This window comes from Scomber scombrus, chromosome 8 (genome assembly GCF_963691925.1).
Source record: "Scomber scombrus chromosome 8, fScoSco1.1, whole genome shotgun sequence".
Taxonomy (NCBI): Eukaryota; Metazoa; Chordata; class Actinopteri; order Scombriformes; family Scombridae; genus Scomber; species Scomber scombrus.
In genome coordinates this window covers 7,099,057-7,119,303 of record NC_084977.1, presented here as the reverse complement: position 1 = coordinate 7,119,303, position 20,247 = coordinate 7,099,057, and the positions used below count along the sequence as shown (strand labels likewise).

General features: G+C 39.4%; 1 protein-coding gene across 2 annotated transcripts in view; it reads right to left on the bottom strand.

The window, feature by feature from the left end:
• The window catches only part of lpp (LIM domain containing preferred translocation partner in lipoma), a 136,655-nt gene that overhangs the window by 50,697 nt on the left and 65,711 nt on the right, over positions 1-20,247 (bottom strand). For both annotated transcript variants that reach the window (XM_062424177.1, XM_062424178.1), the window contains one exon: positions 5,200-5,772. In XM_062424177.1, coding sequence (XP_062280161.1) covers positions 5,200-5,772 — 573 coding nt within the window. The remainder of the gene's footprint in view (positions 1-5,199; positions 5,773-20,247) is intronic.

Sequence of the window (20,247 nt, the reverse complement as noted above, 5' to 3'; positions counted from 1 at the left end):
GATGAGCTTTTAATGTAATGGTGCGATGGTGCTGTGAAAGACATGAAAATGAAATTGAATGTATATTATATCAATCACTGATCTGTACTAAGCACCTATGTTTAAAAAAAAAAAAAGACTTCTATGTAGCAATTTTCAATAAAAAATATGAGATTATTTCTCTATCATTACATTGTTTGGAATAACTATTTTGTTTGTTTGGCGTGGAACAAACCACAATTTGTTTTAAGGCGCATCTTCACACAGAGAAAAGATCACAAGACTGCAGATAACATGTCTTCATCTTGTTGAAGCCTTGGGCTCTCACTTTGTAGTTACGCAGGGTAACCCTGCACCAGAAGAATCCTCTCAGGTAATGTATAGCAAAGCTAGTAACCCAGCACTCAGTCACTTTGCTTTTTTAAAGCCTGCACATAGTACATACATTTTGGGCAGCAAGGGTCAACCACCAGGAGAGATGATGTGTCCATACTTGATCATCTATCCAGGCATAAATAAAATAAGGAGGTAATACTCGTGCACAAGAAAGCACAGCTCCTTTTATTGTAAGTGTTCAGACATTGCAGAGTAAGAACTATTCCAGTTACTACACACAAAAATAACTACTGTCAAAGCAAAATCTTTCTTTTTAAGAAAATGTTGTGGAGTATACCAGGGGTCTATCCTGGGTCTCCATTTAATTTTCCGTGTGCATGCCACCTTTGGGGCATATTTTCCACAGACATAATATTTACTTCCATTGTTATGCGGATCATAAGCAACTGTATGTCCCAATAAAGCATCAAATTACTGATGTGATCTGTATTATGACTTATCAAGAACTGCATGTCCAAAGACTTCTTGCAGCTCAATGACTCCAAGTTGGAGATCCTTATAATGAAGCATTTTGGCTCCAACACTAGCATTACTAACTGTCTCTTATCTAGTCTGAGTGCCTTTTCTAATAATGTCAAAAAGAAGCAAGTCATTTCTGTGTCATTTTTGACTCCCTCTGCTCAGGTGTAGCACCTTTACTTGATACATTTAACCAGGATTAGGTCATTCCTCTCATGGTTATCTTGGTCAGAGCCACAAATAGCAAGATTTTGTTGATTTTGGCTAATCTGCACAAAATATTCACAAGCATATTGCTGTTTCCATCATGATACCTTTTTTAATTATCCTTGGCAAGAGTTAATTGGTGTTTATGATGCCTGCTAGTTGAACTTAAAATTAAAATAGATAAATCATTTTCACAGGTGTTCCGGTATTCTTCGTGAGGTGGGATTTTAGTTTGAGTTTTGCAAACACAATTTTTCTGAAGATTAATGAGGTTTCATGCCAGATGACAAACACAAAAGTGTGCTTTGAACACAATCTGATAGCACCATATGTAAATGTTCTTGTGTGGGTCAAAAGGCAAAAATGACCAGGACTGGAAGGCAGAGGAATGTCAGATATTTAAACATGTTTGACAGTTGAAACCATCATTGACCTTCTAGGGGGCTTTAACTGGCTGCAGGGATTGAGTAGTTCAAAATAATCCTCCCCTGTCAAACGTCACTCAAGCTCAGCCATAACACAAGTCATCATCCAGCTTAGCTTTCCTCCAATTTTGGGAAAGACGAGGAGACTCGTGGAAATTGGTATGTTAACCGGCAGCCATGAAATCTGTTAATTTTTTTGACTACAATAGAGATCAAACACTGGTGGATTTGGGTAATTAAGCATCCTTGAAGCCTATTGATGCAGAGAGCTCTTCTTGCACCTTCTCTTTACGTGTGAGTAAGGACACGTTTGGGGATTGGGTGCTGGGTGGCAGGGGTGATATGGGTTAGGTTTGGGGGGGCAGAGCAGGCGAGCTAATCAGAACAAGTCTAGATCATAGAATTTCATCCATAGAGTTCATCTTGGACTTCTAATGACACTGACCTTCTATGAATACCCTCAATTATGTGAAATGATCTCTGTAATAAAGTCCTCAATCAAAGTCACAGACCCCCTACTGAGAAAGTCTCGGGTATTACATAAAACCATCATCAACTCCAAGTGACTGGAGATTTTTGATAACTATGACAAATATGTAAATAGTTCCATTATTGACTATGTTTTGGTTTATTTACACAACAGATTAAAAGAGGCATAACCCTCTTCTTTTAAGTAGATTTTATACCATTTGTAAAAGGTTATGAACATGTCACGACACTGGGTCAAGCAGAGTGATGATGATAAAAGGCAAAGTTGACAGATTTCGCTTTCATTATAATCTGGCTTTTATAGCGTCTCTGCTCTATTTTAGCATTAGTGCTATACTATACACAAATAAACAAAAACGCAGATTAGAGCGGAGATTTCGATACAAAAGTTTTAAGGGAGGGTCAGGTCAAACATGATGTCTGACACCACAGAGCTATTTACAGCACATCAAATAGATGTGCATATGGAGAATTAAGTTTCCCATTATGTTTCAAAGCATACTGGGAAACTTCCCTTGAAAGAAAGCAAGAGGGAGGGCACACAGCCCATTATCCTGCTACCATATATCCTTGGGAAAGAAAGACAAATATATATATATATCTATATATAGATATATACAGATATATATAGTGTGCATGCAATATCTGGGAAATTAGTGATTTGCTTTTATCTGAAATCAAAGGGATCCTCACAAATCTATTAAACGCCACCTTTTGTTTTTTAATAATGCATCATACTGGGACCAAAGCAAGCTTTTCAAGCAAAATGTAGACTTTTGTTTTGAACAAATATAATTAGACTTATTTTTAAGATACTTGCTACAATGTTGAAGCTAATTTGTATTTAGTAAAGTGCAGTCCTTGATGAGCTATTCCCAGAGGCTAGGAGGCCCAGTTTGTATTTTGAACCAGCATAAAATCCTTGAATTAAAGAAAACTCATGGGCCTTGCACTTTCCAGAGATTGTCGGCGGCTGGATGAATTGAGATTAGAATAGCTGTCTCTGTGGCATAGGCTTCTCTGTTCTAAGGGATGACAGTATTTTGTAATTCTTCTCAGACATGTACAGTACTATAAAAAGGTCTGTTGCTGGATCCAACATCTTGCCGAGCTTTTGAAGGCTTGCGGCCCGCCCTAAAACAGTCGTAAAGTGCTTTTGCAAAGATTAAATGTAGTGCTTTTTAACACCGTCATATATTTTGTTAGACAGAATGGTACATCTATGACACAGTTAGAGAATTAACTAGAGCTGAAACAATTAGCTGATTTGTTTATTAGCCGATAAACAGAAAAATAATGTGCAACTACTGTGATAGCCAATTAATCATCTGACTCATTATGCAAGCATACCTGTGCCAAACATTCCCTGGTTACAGCTTTAACATTGAGAGGGTTTGCTGATTTCCTGTGTCATGTGATATGTTATGTAAATTGCGTATCTTTAGATTTTTAAAGTGTTGGACAGGCATGCAATCAATTTGATGACCTCGCCTTGAACCTCAGGAAATAGAGTAGGCCATTATTTAAATTTTATTACATTTTATTGATTAATCAAGAAAATTCTCAACAGATTAATGGATAATAAAAATAATAATTAGTTGCACCCCTACAATTAACTATTAAATCAGAAATGTCAATATAGTAACTATTGATCATCCTGGTTTACAACAGATAGAAAAATGAGGAAAAACTCTGCCTAATTAGTTTAATTTAAAGAGAAATTATGTTTTTATCTTTAGACCTGTAAATATGTAACCTGTACATAGTTAAATGAAAAATAAACTTAGGTTTTCTGTACATACCATAGTGGTTAGATATATACTGTTGGACATAAGCTGCCTTTTATGAGACAAATGAAATCAGATGGTGTAAACTCCCCACAGAAAAAATCTTTCAAATATTCATAAAGGTTAAAACAACTGTTTATTCTGAGCATTTCGATGAAAGATGGCAAGCAGCTCCCCACTGCATTCACATCTGATGTTGCACAAATGCATACTGCACACTCACACACACACACACACACACACACACACACACACACACACACGCACACACACACACACACACACACACACACACACACACACACACACACACACACACCGCACTGATGTACACACAGTCTTGTACACACAAACACTTGCACATTTCTCCACCCACTCAAAACACACACATACACACACACACACACAAACAGATTCATTAAATAGTATATATGATGACTGGAGAGATGCTACCAGATGAGAACCACAGCACCACTTTCCCCGCTGCTGGGTTGGGACATACCTAAAATTAGCTCGCTTTCAACACTGTAGTGTAACTGTAATTCAGTTAAACATCAACATTTGAAGTTATAGTAAGTGAGAACAGTTTGTATATCATACAAACTTTCATCAAGTAAAGTTGTGTCTGTGATTTTCTGAATTTCGCAGAAAGGCGCCGTGTTTGCGGCCTATGCTATGAACTCGTAGTGGCAATAGATGAAGGTCAGCACCTCATCTGAGATGTTGGAGTTGCTTAAAACAGGCGGAATGATGAGGTGATCTCAGTCAGGCAGATGTTTCACCACAGATTAATAATAAGGGAGGAGCTAAGGCTGAAATTTACTTTTTGATTCAACACGTTCAAACCCTCAACTATAATCTTAGAATGTGGGTGCCGAATGAAAGGACAGGATTTCAAATAAAAGTGGCTAAAAATTAGTTTTTTTGTCACAGAGTGTCTAGGCACCCCCTTTGAGATAGGCAGAGGAACTCAAATATCCCACAGAGGTTTGAAGAAGGCCTGCTATGCTTTCATTTTTTGACAAGAGCCAGTTGAGGTGGTTCAAGCATCCAATGGGAATGCCTACCAGACTCCCTATGGAAGTATTCCAGGGATATCTAACTGGGAGGAAGCCCCAGGGCAAACCTAGAACACGCTGGAGGGATTATATATCCCAGCTGGCCTGGGAACGCCTCGGGATTCTAGAGGAGGAGCTGGGAAAGGTGGCTAGGGAAATGGATGTCTGAGCTGTTCTGCTCAGCCTACTGCCATAAAACCATGAAAAGTGACATAAAATGATGAAAAGGATGGACAGATGGAGGATGGAGGGACTGATTGTTGCCTCAGCCTCATTTAGTATGTTGTATAGATGAATTACTATAAACTATCATAAATATGCCATTTTCCAACTGTACCGGTGATAAGAATTGTAGAAACTGTTTGATTTAATGTGATTCGTGACTAAAATCATTCTTACCTTTGGTGGAACAGCTGGTCCAGCAATGTAGGGGGCCAAGCTTTGTGGTACATCTGTGATGTAGGTCTTCTTGGGGCCCGGAGGTTGGTATGCTTGGGCAGGGGCTGCCTCAGCTCTCCTGGCGCCTACTCCTGGATGCTCCTGATATACACCCGGAGCCATCGATGAAAAGCCAGGCTGTGGTGGTCCATAGGCGAAGTCGGGGCCTTTGGGCTGCGCTGGCATGTACTGCACCTGTGCAGGGCTGCGGATCGGATGCTGGCCAAAATGTTGCCCGACTGGGGCTTGATGCTGGGGGCCGGGCTGAGCCGATCTCACCTGGACATTGAAGGTGGGCTGGCTTGGGGTTGAGGCTGTAGCGTAGGAGGCTGCAACAGGCTGAGGAGCCATGTGGCTTTGAGGTTTGGCCACCGGGCTGACAGAGGAAGGGGGGATAGACGAGACTCCTCCAGGACCCTGAGGTTTGGGCGTAGACTTCTTGGTGGCGGTCAGAGGGGGCTGAGTTGGAATGACCATACGCTTGTAACCAGTCACTGGAGTGTTTGGAGAGGGGACTGCAGAGGATCCAGAGTTCTGAAAAACGACAAAATAAACCAGGATTCAGAGCCTAATAAACAAACTGTCATATTGAACTGTATGGGCTGACACTGGGTATTGAATTACAAGGAACAGTAACAGGAACTGAACACTTTGATGAAGGAAATCCTGCTGAATGGTGGAAATACAACATTTGTATCCAACGGCTTTTTACTGATAGTGTAGTTTACGCTCAAACGATCATACACCTTGCCTCCCTAGAGTCAATTACAAGGCTACCTCGACAGCAGAGGCTCTACATTGTCCACGACCACCCATAATCTATGGCTAATAAAGCAGGAGGGGAAGGGATAAATTGTTTTGCGGGGGGGGCGCCATGACAGCAGACTGGCAATGGCACATGACACTTGTGCTGACTCCAGCTGCTTGGACGGGAAAGATGTTAAATCACTAAGATTTGTGGCGCTGGTGTTCCTGGGAAGAGACGGCTGTAAAGCAGCAACAGAACCCACTGCTGGGATTCTCACTGTCTGAGCTACTGTGGTGTTTTAATCTAACATCCAATGGCTACGTTTGAAGCACGGGCCAGGCCGCATAGAAATAAAGCATCTGAATAACACGCAGAATAACACGTTTCGCTCAGATGTCAGAGGCTTCTGCCCTGAGTTTCTCTCATGTAAGTAATAATTGTTTTTCACTACCACTACATATCGGTGTCAGACGTTCAGCCAGTCTAAAAAGGGTCTATCATTAACCTTGGTTGGCCTTATTAGGTTATCGCCTGAAGCCAAAAATCAGAGTCAATTACTAATTTTGCAGCACTAGGGGAACCAAAATGAACACTTGTAGTTTTTAGACACATTGCAACTTGGTTTGATGAGATGTCTTCTAAATTGGGGCAGAGCAATAATTCCAATCGATTTCCCCTAACAGATGATCACAGTCGGTTTTGTGACAAGTAATGTCACAAATGGCTATGTTTTGCTGCACTGCTACATTTCCTTTTAATTCCCTGCTTAAATTGAATAAAAAATGCTTATGCTGTAATTCTATCAATGAAAAAGTTACAGGATATTTAAGTCTGTAATCATAATAATGTACTGATATTTTAAAAAAAGTAAGTTTTGGTATAAGAGATGCAAGCATCAACTTTGTCTAAATCCCATCTAATCTAAGTCAGAGGGGAGCCCCTAAGGAACCATTAAAAGCCCAGAAAATATTTTCTGCCCTCACTCTGATTTCTGTCTCACTGATTAGCACTGATGTTTATTTAAAAAATCTGTCTGTCTGCATATGTATGGAAAATCCCCACTATGCCCTTTAGGAAGTGAAATTACTTAATTTAAATGTTTCATGGGTTTTAAATACTCTAGATTATTAATTTATCTTTAAGGCCTTAGAACCTACAGTAGCATTTAGTTAGCAGAGCACTGGAAATGCAAATTGGTCCCCTCAAAATAATTACACTGTCATGGTACATTTTCTACAAATTACATTAAAAGAATGGTTTCACCCCTTTCCGAGGGTGATGAAACTAATCAAATGCGTAAAATCTGAAGAAAAGAAAAAAGTGTCTGCATAGTGGAATAGATTTTCTTAATAACCACACTAGATTTTTAAGGCTGTCCAAGCTGCATTGGCTTGACCTGTCAGTGTTAATAAGGCTGGTTGAAGATAACATCATGATAGCTGAGTAAAGAGATGGTTGGACACAGAAAATGTAAAGGTAATGTCACTCGCTGCTGCTAGGGAGCTTTTATTCTGCAATTCAGTTTGAAGTCTGAAGTTTGAAGTCATCTCTTCCTGCATCGGTTAACACTGTAACACATATAAGTAGAGAGGGTCAGTTACTGTTGTCTCAATTAGGTGGAACAAGACGATCTTACCTCATGTAACCCACCTTTGTTACGCTGCTAAATCAGATGTACATATTTTTACTTTGTGTTTTTTGATAGTTGAAACATTTATTTAGAAGCATTATTAACTGTATGCAATTTGTGTGTTAATATTTAATATTTTAACTAGGGCTGGATGATAATTAAATTGAAATAAAAATTAAGGTTTAAAATTTAAAACGTTTTTCCTACTGTCCCATACAAAGACTTCTTACCTAAAAAAATTAAATAAAAAGTACAACTACTGATGCATTACATCCGGTGAGATCATTTGTAGTCATGTTGGTGATCCCCTAACTTTTCCCCTATCAACATCATCATAATACTTTAGTTTCTGATCAAATACCTACATAACAAATGCTATTTCCATCAGTCTCAGCTGTACTTTGTGTGTAATGCTAATGAACAAATGAGCTAACAGGCTTAACTAACACGGTAGATATAACCTGCTCATTTTAACCATGTAAGAACACTAATGTTAGCATTTACCACAAAGCACCACCGTGCTTGAGCAAAGCCTCTGCTAGCATGGCCTTAAACTCTCAGTCTAGTTGGCACGTCTTCTTGGAATCATTAATTTGGACAACACAAATTTGTAAAATGATAAAACGACATGATCAACACTTATTTTTACAATTTATGAGTGTGTTCAAATTTTACATACACAGTGCTTAGCAGTAATGTTCATTTTGGTGAAATCTTTATTTTATAATCTTTATAATAATAAGGTTTGTTTACTTGCACATCTAAAATTAGATTGTGGTCTATGTGTATAGTCTGACCTGCATTACTTCAGGCACAGTTTGAAATGTAGAAGTCTGACCTACTGTAACGCACAGCGTCAGTTTTAATGCATACTGTGCTGCTGTCCCTATCGCAACCCCCCACACACAAACACACAACACACGCATTTTCAAAAAAGTTTTCCCTAACCCCTTCAGAAAAGTTAACCCTCACCCTACACTGTAATTCAGACTGACTTCGCAAACAACTTAAGTGTGAAATTTCACAGAGACTCTCAAGAAAGCCTTTTGACACATTAAAAAAGATTAGGAGAGACTATACAAGCCTTGGGGGGCTGAGTAAAACTGTTAACTTCGCATTTCAAACCACAAGGGTGGGGGATTTTTTTTTTTTTTTTAAGCAAGCTTTGGGAAAACCCCTAAAGAGGGAGAAGTTCTGCATCTTTTCAGACTCATCTAAGACCTTGGATATTTTTCTCTCTTTAACTTTTTTTTCTTCCTGCCACTTATACAAAGTGGATGCTCGTCACTGCTTGGGCTCCACTTGTCCATTTGCATCTGTCCAATTCAGCACTTACGCTATGACCGTGGACGAATCCCCTGTCGACGCTGAAGCATTCACTAATCTCCCCTCCGCTTTGAATCATCTTGTCTCTGCACAATCAGGCTCAATAGTCACATTTAACAATCTCAATGCAGTCATGAAATTGAGGGTATCAATTCTCTTCTTAAAATAGTTCAAGATAAGGCACATTAAATATGATTAAACAATGTCTCTCTGGAACGTGGCGAGACCTCTAGCTGTTTTTCAACTATCTTTTCATTTGCAGATGAAGTGTGTTATACACATATTGGGAACTTTTCACTGTGCATATCTTATATCTGCGTGTCTGATTCTTTTTAGCTCCTTCAAGTGATAGCTGCATGACAACCCTAAGTGGATACTTTGAAAATGTTTCCACCCATGCCGTACAAATTAGAATAAATGTTTCATGGCTGAACTGTGTCACATTTGTCCTGAAATACTACCACTGTTACTGTTACTGGTAGCACTGCTATTAGTTATATTGAGAAATTGTGCTTTCTGTATGTTAGACAGTAGTCATATTATAAAATGCTCAGTCATAACGTTGAGATGCATCGTGTTACTGTTCAAAAATTCAGCCTGTAAAGCATTAATGATATAAAAGGCTGACTATTACAAATGAAGGAAGATAATGTCTAAATTAATATGCCTTTTTTATAATAATATAGCAACTGTTAATAGTCGTTGCTGCGCTGGCTGTATTTACAGGAACAGCTCTCACAAGCGAAGCCGCTGAGTGAATGACAGTCATTCTTGCATTTATGATATTACTGTGAAGATTTGCAAACATGGAAATATTCACAAAGTAACTCTTAAAACTTTACACATGAGAGTGAGAATGTGAAAGAATAGAAAATCAAATACACACACACACACACACACACACACACACACACACACACACACACACACACACACACACACACACACACACACACACAATCACACACAATCACACACACGTATTATCTGAGGATGTGGGAACAGTTTTGATTCAGGATTACAGGCACTGCTGTGGAATAAAACTCACATGGGTTTTGAAGCCGAGATAAAAAGTCAACATTTCCACAAAATCGGTTTCCAATTCTCCGAATAGTTTCCCTTAATAATACCGCAGCTACAATATTAGATCACTGGGTTCTAATGTTTGAGAATGGATCATTTTTTATACCCATTTTACACACTGATTTGACACAGATATTTCAACTAATAGGTAATCGGCAACACAGCAAAAGCTAAAAATGTGGAATATCATTGGTAATACTGCTCAAAATTTAATATGATTATATGATTACAATGTTGCCATCATGATGACTGAGTGAGATGTGCAGAAGTCATAATGTTACATTATGTCACGCTGCTTTAAAAAACTCACTTTACACCAATTTTAATGCCAATTCCACAAAAATAAAAATATTCACTTTTCACTTCACTTGATTGAAGTTTTCCGTTTTCCATTTTATCTCTCCACAGGGCAGGTAGGTAGCACAGCCGTACAGTCATATATATATTCACACACACAGTCCATGTTCTGCGCACTCTTTGGTTTAACCACCAAGACAACCTGAAAACGATGTAGCAACATTTAAGTCTGTGCTTCAAAATTCACTTACGTAATCCCCACCCAAAAAAAAAACTGGGTTTCAGAGGAAAAGTATGTAATATTTCTAGCATGATGTAACAACATCATACAAAGTAGGGCGTATTACTTACTGATGCAACTAAAATATCATTTTCTGGGCAACTGTGTGAGAAAAAAAAAAAAAAAAAAAGACAGTCCCCGAGAGTCAGCGATCGTGGCACTTCTGCAGGCTATCTTTATAAAAACTGGGAAGTGTGTGTTTTGTACTTCTCACACAGCAGAAACTAATTGTTTCATTCACCTCCTGCAGTACTGTACAGTCCAGTCTCAGCAACACATCCTGACTCATCCCTGTAATGAGCCCCCCTCATGCACTTGTGACCCCTCCTGCTTCTGGAGGTGAAATACGGCATAGTTGAAAACGTCCATCGCTTACAGTATGTCGATGTCATCAATCCCAGAGACGAGTGACTGTAACTGTTCTCTCAGAAGTGTGAGTGTGTGTGTGTGTGTGTGTGTGTGTGTGTGTGTGTGTGTGTGTGTGTGTGTGTGTGTGTGTGTGTGTGTGTGTGTGTGTACTCTAAGCTTGCCTGTTATTGAGAAGAGGGATAATATGCAATGACAGCAGTTGATGGTAAGCCTTTTAGCATTGTTACTAGGACTTTATGATGTAAAGAGGCAGGTTACATTGACTGTCACAGCTTCCTGGCTCAAACTAAATGTGTCATTGGCTCACCCTGTTAATAAAAGACAAAGGGGTGATACTATGCAGTTTATTTGACTAACGAACATTGACGGAACACATTGAACGCCTGAAGGCATGCTCCTCTCTCCACAGTTGGCTGCCCCTGTCAAAACTCAGAACCTGCTGCCAGATTGACCTTAAGGTCAACGGGCGCCACCGGCACTGTGGCAACATCTCTGCTCCGTGCAGCAACAAAGCAATCAAAGAGAATAGCAGCACATAAAACAAACACGGGGGGGGGGAAGTTAAACACCATCAAGTCATGTAATTACTTTGCTAAAGTGTCAGCTTGATGTCAGCCGTTGGAGATAAAATGCAGAAACACACGGTCTCGCAGTCACATAGGCACAGCCGTAAAGACTCAAATATCCATTTCAAAAAGTAGCCGGCCACGGCCTTGACCCTTTACAAGAAATAAAAGAGGCTGCCTTGCATACCACTGTCATGCCTGTGAGAGCAACAGAAGGTGGAAACAATTGAAGCCAACATTCCTCGGCTAACTGAAGAGAAAAACATAACATTTTACCTCACAACTTGGACGTTATATTGGCAGCTTTACATTTGTTTTTGGTTAAAGTTGCTTTCCAAAGAAGAGTGGTAGCTGACAACGTGGTACGCAAACAACAAGGGCATAGTGAAGAGACCACAATGCTACCAAACGGACACAAGAATCAAATAGAACAGGTGAGTCAGTGAATGAGTGAATGGATTTAAGTGGTTTCTGAATATTTCAGATTGCTGCCTTTAAATATAACTACAAAGACACACTACTATACAATAAATATGTTGTAGCACAGATCTTCACGGCTGGTTAACAGATCAGGAAAATATCACCTCCACAGTGCTATCAATATGAAGTAAGAGTGAAACCAAAACTTTCAGTTCTGTTTCTCTTGCTTTAAGAAAGCCTCATTCAAAATCAAATTTACATTTGTAAGAATGGGAATTTACTAGAAAAAAAAGAAAAAAGACTTAAAGGGTGGTACATTCTAAAGAATAACATTTCGACAATATCATAATGGGTTAAAACTCATGGTCACTTATGGTTGCTAAAGTAGCTTTTGATAGAATAACTTTTTCAGAAAGACGGATGAAAGAAACTCTCAATGAGAAGTCACAGAAACAAGGCTACACACAACTGCTGCCTTTACTCATTTAAGGGAAAAGTTTGATGTTTCTGAAAATAGGCTTCACTTTCTTTCTGAGGGTTAGATTATCATACCACTCTGATATCTCTCTGTTAAATATCAAGCTAGCAGCTTGTTAGCTTAGCATAAGAAAAAGGCTGTAAACAAGGGGTTTACATCTAGCCTGGCTCTGTACGGAGGTAAATAAAATCACAGTGCCTTCCAGGAGTCTAGCTGTTTCCCCCTCCTTCCAGTTTTTATGCTAAGCTAAGCTAATCAGCTAGCTGTAGATTCATATTGAAATGACAGATACAGTATGAGAGTGGCATTAATCTTTTCATCTCCTGGCAAGAAATCTTATAAATGTATTTTTCCAAAATATCAAACTATTCCTGTAAGTTAATTAACTGACTATTCATTAACTTTATCTCTTCTTTTAAATATACTGTGTCAGGTATCATTCACTATTTCAACCATCTACAGTGTTGCCAAGTGTACTAAATAACACTGAATAGTCTTTTGCCTTTGATCCATTCACTCTATTCCCAATAGGGAGTTTTGTTTGTGCCCTCGGTGATGGAATCAAATGGCATTCGTACTCCATGCATCTTACATTTCGACACAGTTTGGCACATGATTGTATCTGATATGAAGTATGCGCAAAGATTCTCCATGTTAATCTTTACATAGATTCAGTTCTGTACCCCTTATATGCAGATAAACAGAGTTAAGGTGGAAGGCAAGGCATGATGAGCGCTCTGAAGGACTGAAGAATTGAAATGTGAGACCGTCCCTTGAGATGCCTCCAGAGTTAAAGCCTCATGGGGCAAAGGGGCAGAAGATGAAAGGTCACCAACCCTATCATACTCCCAGTCTAGATTCTGCATTCCCTCCAATCGTTCAACAGACGCCATGATCAGTGGGAGTCTTGGGAGCGAGCAGCGAGGGCCTATCATTCTGCCATGTTGTGACAGCGAGTGCCATCCGCAATGCTCTTCCTGTTGAGAGATGGGAGTGTCACGGCATGGCTTGACTGGCACAGTGTGAAGTGAGGCCTCCTTAGGGCACTCATGCGGAAGGATCCATCTCAGCAGCATTTCAAGCACTCTGCTTCAGCTAAACTGTCAGCAAACTTCAATAATGCCCATCTGTTTTATATGGACATGACAACTTATTACACTGACATCAGGCTATTTGACACTGATAAAAAAATACAAACAGACCAATGTGTGCAATGCTGCGATTTGTCTGCTGATGTAGAGGAGTGACAGTAACGTGATGCCCTCTTCTATGGTACTCTGTTTCATACAGTATGAATCAAATAGGCCAAATGTGTATTCCTATGCTGTGTTGCGAAGAAGAATGCTGTCTTGTTAAAGAAAAAAAAGATGTTGCAGAGAGGATTTCCTTCGTAAGGATTTGAAAAAATAAATACAACTACCTCAATCGCTACATTGTTTCTGCATTCCACCAAAACACTAACATTTCTGCTCAAATAAAATCATGTAACTTAAAATAGAAGTATCTGTGCGTACAGTTGAATCAAAACCATGTTAGCTTCATTTAGAGATCCTCACAGGTCCAAAGTTATGGACCTGATCCAAAACAGACCCATGGAAAATCTACCCAAACCCGACGGGCATAAATCTAATTTTTAGAAAAGAGACCTGATTTGAAAGGGAAAGTCAGAGGAAAGTCAGACACTATTCGAACGGAGCTATGAATAATTATAATACTTTTTCTCCTGCAATGATTATGTCAGCCAGCATAAATCAGACCAGATCAGTTCTGTTTAGATACATGCAGGTTTTAAACATATTTAGGGACTTTACACTGCAAGAACTTTCCCAAGGGGACCAAGAACCTTTTGAAGAACTCAACCAAAAGTTCCAGGTACTTTGAAACCACAGGAACTAAGCTCAGGAACTAAACTTGGAACTAAAAGTCCTAAATCCTGTTTGCGTTTCCATTGCATCTGAGGAACCAGGCAGATCATGCAAATTAGACCTGTGAGTAATTTAAAAATTACAGTGTGGCTTGAAATGCAGTACTCACACATGGGGAAACAATGATACAGATGTGTCCCGTTGTTCTTTGTATTTACTGCTGCATGAGTTGGATATAATGAATGAATGAAAAGGAGAAGTACAGCGAGTATCTGTCATCTGACATCTGTCGAGTGATTGATGGTTATTTAAAACAGTTGGTTTTTTCCTTCTATGGTATTGTAAAGCTACGAAATTGTGCAGTCATTGTCACTACCACCGTTCCCTCTCTTCATTCACTCTCTAGCTTGCTCGACCACTGCCACTCTCTCGCTCTGTTGCTCGTGCCAAGCTTTCTTGCACTCTCACTCTGTTTTTTTTCTTGCTCTTTTTTAAAATGAGTCAGGAAGCCAACAAAGTGTGACTTTACTTTTTACTTTAACAAAGAGAAATGTCCTCCCCTTGTCTTAAATTGATACAAGAGTACTTCCTTGTTTGATGAATGAAGCGGTCTGCAGACCTGCAATGTGTGTTTGACCAATCAGTGACAGCCATCCCTTAGAATCCCTCCCCAACAGTTTCAGTACTTTTGGAAAGTAAACCCCACTGAGCAGGGATTCTTTTGGGAGGTAAAATAATCTCCCTGGAACTTAATTTAGACCCTGGTTCCTCCAGTGTGAATGCAGGTAGAGAAACCTTAAAAGGTTCTTAGACCCCAGGGAAAGTTCCTGCGGTTGAAATGCAGCTTTAGTTCTTGTTCAATAGTTTCAGGTGCAGAAGAAAGTTCCTGCTCTGGGGTTGTACTTTCCGATGGTTCAGGAACCTATGGGGCAAAGTTTGCCGGGCTGAACGTCACTGATGGGCGTCGGGTGTTACTAGTATGATTATAAGGAAATGGTTTGAACGTTTTGTTTTGTTTCTTAATATTAAAAGCAATGTCATGTTGACCGCTTCATGACTCTTTAAAAAACCGCTGAGATAAAGAGCGAGTGTGTTCTCGAATTAGATGACAGCATGAGTGAGCCGGGTGAAGAGAAGGAGAAGAAGTGAATAAGAGAGAGGTACTGCTGAGGGAATAAAGCGAGTAAATAAGAAACATAAAACTTTATATTTGCTAATAGTTTTAATGGCTAAAGCAGAAATAAATAACCATTAAACTCTCAATCTCAATTGCATAACCCTTTTGGATCCACCTTCAGATGAGATTCATATGAGTTCTAATGAGTTTAGTTGTTTTGGTTCCATATATCTGGGAACTGTTTGATGAAAAAGGGCAAATTGACAAAACCACTGCACTAAAACAACCCCCTCCTGACCCGATAAGACACATTACAGTTTGGACCTGACCCAAAACGAGTCCATGGAAGGGTTTCAGATACTACGGTAGGAACCAACCAAAGACCTCCTCTCCCATTAGACTCTATTCAAGTTATATATTAATCCTGAACACATGTATGACTCCACAGTTAAATTATGTATACATGAACTCTTACGTCTTATGTCACAGAGTCACAACCTCTGTCCTTAGAGGCACTAAAGAGCTCAACAACCCTGCTCATGTCATCTCTCCAGACAACACTAACAATTGCACACTTCAGTTTCCAACGCGGACACAAACAAAGAGTCAGCTTCAGTGCACTCGGCTGACTGTTAATTGAGGTGGAACCATGACTGTAAGTGAGTCACATGTCTTTAGTCCCAGAAGTTCTGGCACTGCCAGAGGGGAAGCCTAGTGACAGTTGAGTAGCTCTTCCCCCTTGAATCCATCTGTAAAGACGTTACCTCAGTTATTCCTTCGTCACTACACACACACACACACACCACACACACCACACACACACACACACACACACACACACACACACACACACACACACACACACACACACACACACACACACACACACACACAACCTCGATACAGCGCAAGACAACTAGGAAAGTTTACCATGGTGTACGTCATTAAGGGACTTGAGGCTTTTAATATTTTATTTATTACACTGCACATTACCGTTTCACAGTGTGTGGGTGAATCAGACAGGAAGACCTTTTTAATTTCAATTTAAATCTTACCACACCAGATTAAAGCAGATCAGAACAAGGTGGAGCTTTAATGGAGGAAGTGCATTAGAGTGAAATTGGGACAAAAATGTCACTGCTTAATGAGGACAACATATTATTTACATGATTACATAATTGGTTACATAGTATATATCTAGTACAGTACTTTACTCCTCAACTAATTCCCTGCATGATAATAAATGATGGTCCGTTTTAGTTTGTGATAAAATATAATTGAAATACAGACAGACTAAACTAAATAAATGTATGTTTTTTGCATTTTGAGCATGAGTATTGCAAGGAATGTGTTGTTTTTCAGGTACTGTGTGATTAACTTACAACAGAAGTTACATTTTCCTGAAAACTGACTCTTTTTGTTTGTATTTTTTTTGTGTCTCTTTTTGTGGATATTAGCAGAATATAATTGCTCAATTTCAGCCACCTGCTACAAGCAGTTAGCCAAAACCATCAATCTTTGTCAAAGGAAGTGAATACAAATAGATACTGGACAAAATATGATATTCATGCTTACAATGAGCTCCTGGTAACACCTTAAAGATCTTCTCCAGGCATACTTTAAGATGTATACAGAATAATTGTATCTGATATGGTTTTCCCACAGAAGCTAAACTATCTTGTAAAAATCCTTAAAATGACATTTACTCCTTTTCACTCAATAAAAATTCCAGGACCTATAAATATTAAAATATGGTTAATTTCAAAAACTGTCCCTTACATCATAGTAAAGTCCATTTTCAGTGTTTGTTCACTATAGGCTTCAAGTTTCACATCACACTTACATAATGAAAACTAGGCAAGGACTGGCGTCCAAATTTTTTGTGATGACACAAATCATGCTCGTAGGCCTGTGACTTATAATCAGACTTTTCAATGAGCTCATAGAAACTTTTCCACTTTCAGAAGATGAATGTGAAAAATCTGTACATCCATCAATCTGTACAGTGAAGCAAAATAACACATTTATCCTGAGACACATTAATGTGCTGAGGTCTAGTTATGTTTCCAGTGGTAACTTTATGTTTTGTGCAGTAGTTTTACAATGTAAATAATGATCTAAAGGCTCATACTTAATGTGTATCAAATTAAAAAAAATCTTGATATACAAAGTGAACACAAACTGGATGCTGTAAATTCTCAGCAGGAAAGATGGCGACGTGAGAAATGTTTGATTACTAGAAAAGCACCAGAGGTCAGGAGGAATTAGAGGTCACTGCAGTCGACGCTTCTGTAGCTTCCTCTAAAGCTGCGGCGCTGCTCTCGTGCTTGATGAGCGCACTATTTTGACACTCATCTGGGCCTCCTTGTTACCTCCCCCACAACATATCTGATGTGCTTAGACAAGCCTACACTGCATATTAGTGGGGCTGGTTGGGCTCAGATTGCAGTGCAGCACACTTGAAGGATTTAGCACAAGCACACTCTGATGTGTTTCCTCCAATCACCAAGTCAGACCAAGAGCCGAGGACAAAAAGAGTTATTGAATATTACAACAGGATGTCAAACAATGCGTGTTGGAGGGCTGAGAATATGAGGGTTTGCATAAACCAAACACTGAGGCTGGTGATTTCACAGATTAGTTCCTCCTCTTTGGCTCAGTGTGGTAAAAATCAGTTATTGGGGCCGTCCAGCAGTGACTAAAATTCCCTCCCCTTAGTCTTTTCCAGTGTTGGAATTAGGGACACTGAGTCCAACAAATCTTGTAACTTTCCAATACAGACAGTAACACAGAAAAAGCAAGTCAGTTGTTTTCATGTTCAACAAATGTACTTGCCATGAGCGTATGGACGTCTATGCTGACATCAGCACCGTTTGCAAACTGAAAGAATAATGTGGCTTTTATTTCCGTATGTTGCTTGAAACACACAAACAAATATGCTTTCCAACAACCGAACTTGAAAACTAAATTACTCCGTGTCCTTTTCCACACATTAACACTCAGCAATTATCACAACGACTCAGTTCCAACAGTCCATCTGATACTTGTTTACTGGCACACACTTCATTACTGGCTGCTGGTTTTTCTGTTGTGTTCATGTCAATCACACAAACAGCGAGTGTGACGGTACAGACCATTTTATTTACATGAAGTGCTGAGAATGTAAAGGTTCAAATTGAAATGAAATGTTTGGGAAATAACTTCCAGATTTAGACAAATAAATAGAAGTGAGTTTTGCCTTTGAAAAACATTCATGACATTGTGTGCAATAATATTCAAACATTTCTGATTCAAATCTGGTGTTACAAGAAATAATGGAAACCTCTAATGGAATAAAGAGCAGAACATTATTATCAAGTTTAGCTTAATTTTTGCTGTCGCAGGATAAAACAAACAAACTGTAACACAAACTTAGTTAACTGTGTCAAATAACAAATGGCATCTAAGATGCAACTGGAGAGAGAACAAATGGGAATTATATAATGATCACATTTCATTACCCACTGTTATGCCACAGAGAATACCAACTAAAGCAAACAAAATTGTTTTGATGTCTGTGAAGCATCAGTGCCGGCTGAATGTTTGCAGGAATGCTACTTAGAGTTTTATGAATGAGCAGCAACGTCCACTTCAATTTCATCTGGGAGGCGAGCACACATAAGGTCCCCTTGCCGAATCCAAATTTAACGTCAGGAGGAAGATTCCTCTCCCAGAAGCTTGAAAGGGAGAGCGCAGGGTGGCCTATTGATTTTGGAGAGCTGGCTCTGTAATTGCTTGCGCGTAGAAAGCTGTAAATCATCAGCGCTCGTTACTCTTTGCTTATACAAGCGGAAGATTACTGTGCTGCAGTTGTGCCAATGCTGGAGTATGAAACCTGGCCCATTACACAGACCAGTGATATGTTGTAGAATAATGCATTGAAAGAACCAGAGCACAGACTGACAGGAGCAGCTGGGTAGGGGAAAAGGTCAACCTGAGTTAATCAGCTAGAATCAGCATCAGCTGAGGAGAGAGTAACAGCGCGCGCGTGTGTGTGTGTGTGTGCACGCACGCATATGCGTAGAATACTGAAAAATAAACAATCAAATAGAAAGCTAAATCTTTTCCATGTGCAGAAAACTCATGGCGATAAGAGACAGCAACAGCAAAAGGGCATCATGATAGCACAGAGATGTACATGATGCTTTCTTTGGGTTGAATCAACAAAATGTCTGGTACATAACGTTTCATGATTAAAACATATCCGTGCATGTATGTGTACTCTGCTGAGACACAGGTGGTGTGGCTTCTCACCCGTAACTCCAAAAGCCTGCAGTAGGTAACAATAAAAATAAACTTGCAGTGACCTTGACCCTGACAGGTAAAACCACTACGACAGCCATACATTAGTTAGTACGACTGCTCAGCCCCTCATTGGAAGGCTGGGCTCTCACAGAGCTTCCACAGGTATACATTAATTTTTCAAGCCATGTTGACAAAAGCTTTCAGACTCCTGCTCTTGTACTGCACATGTTTTCTCCCAACAAAGGTAAGCACTTATACTATATTTTATTTAGGAAATAATGCCCTGCATATCAGCGGCGATATCTCACCATTCTAAAAAAGTCCTTGTCCTCATATGGCGTCTGTTAGTGTGGGCTCCTCTTTCAGCACGTGGACTTGTTTGTGTGTGTTTACATGAAAAACAGATTGAATAAAAGAAAAAAGAAAACAGATGCTTTCACAATGTGTTTGAGTGTGTTCTTTGTTCGTCTGCCCTGGTATGCACACAGCTCTCCATAGAGTGAAAATGGACACACAACAAATAGCAGCATGTTGAATATATATTAC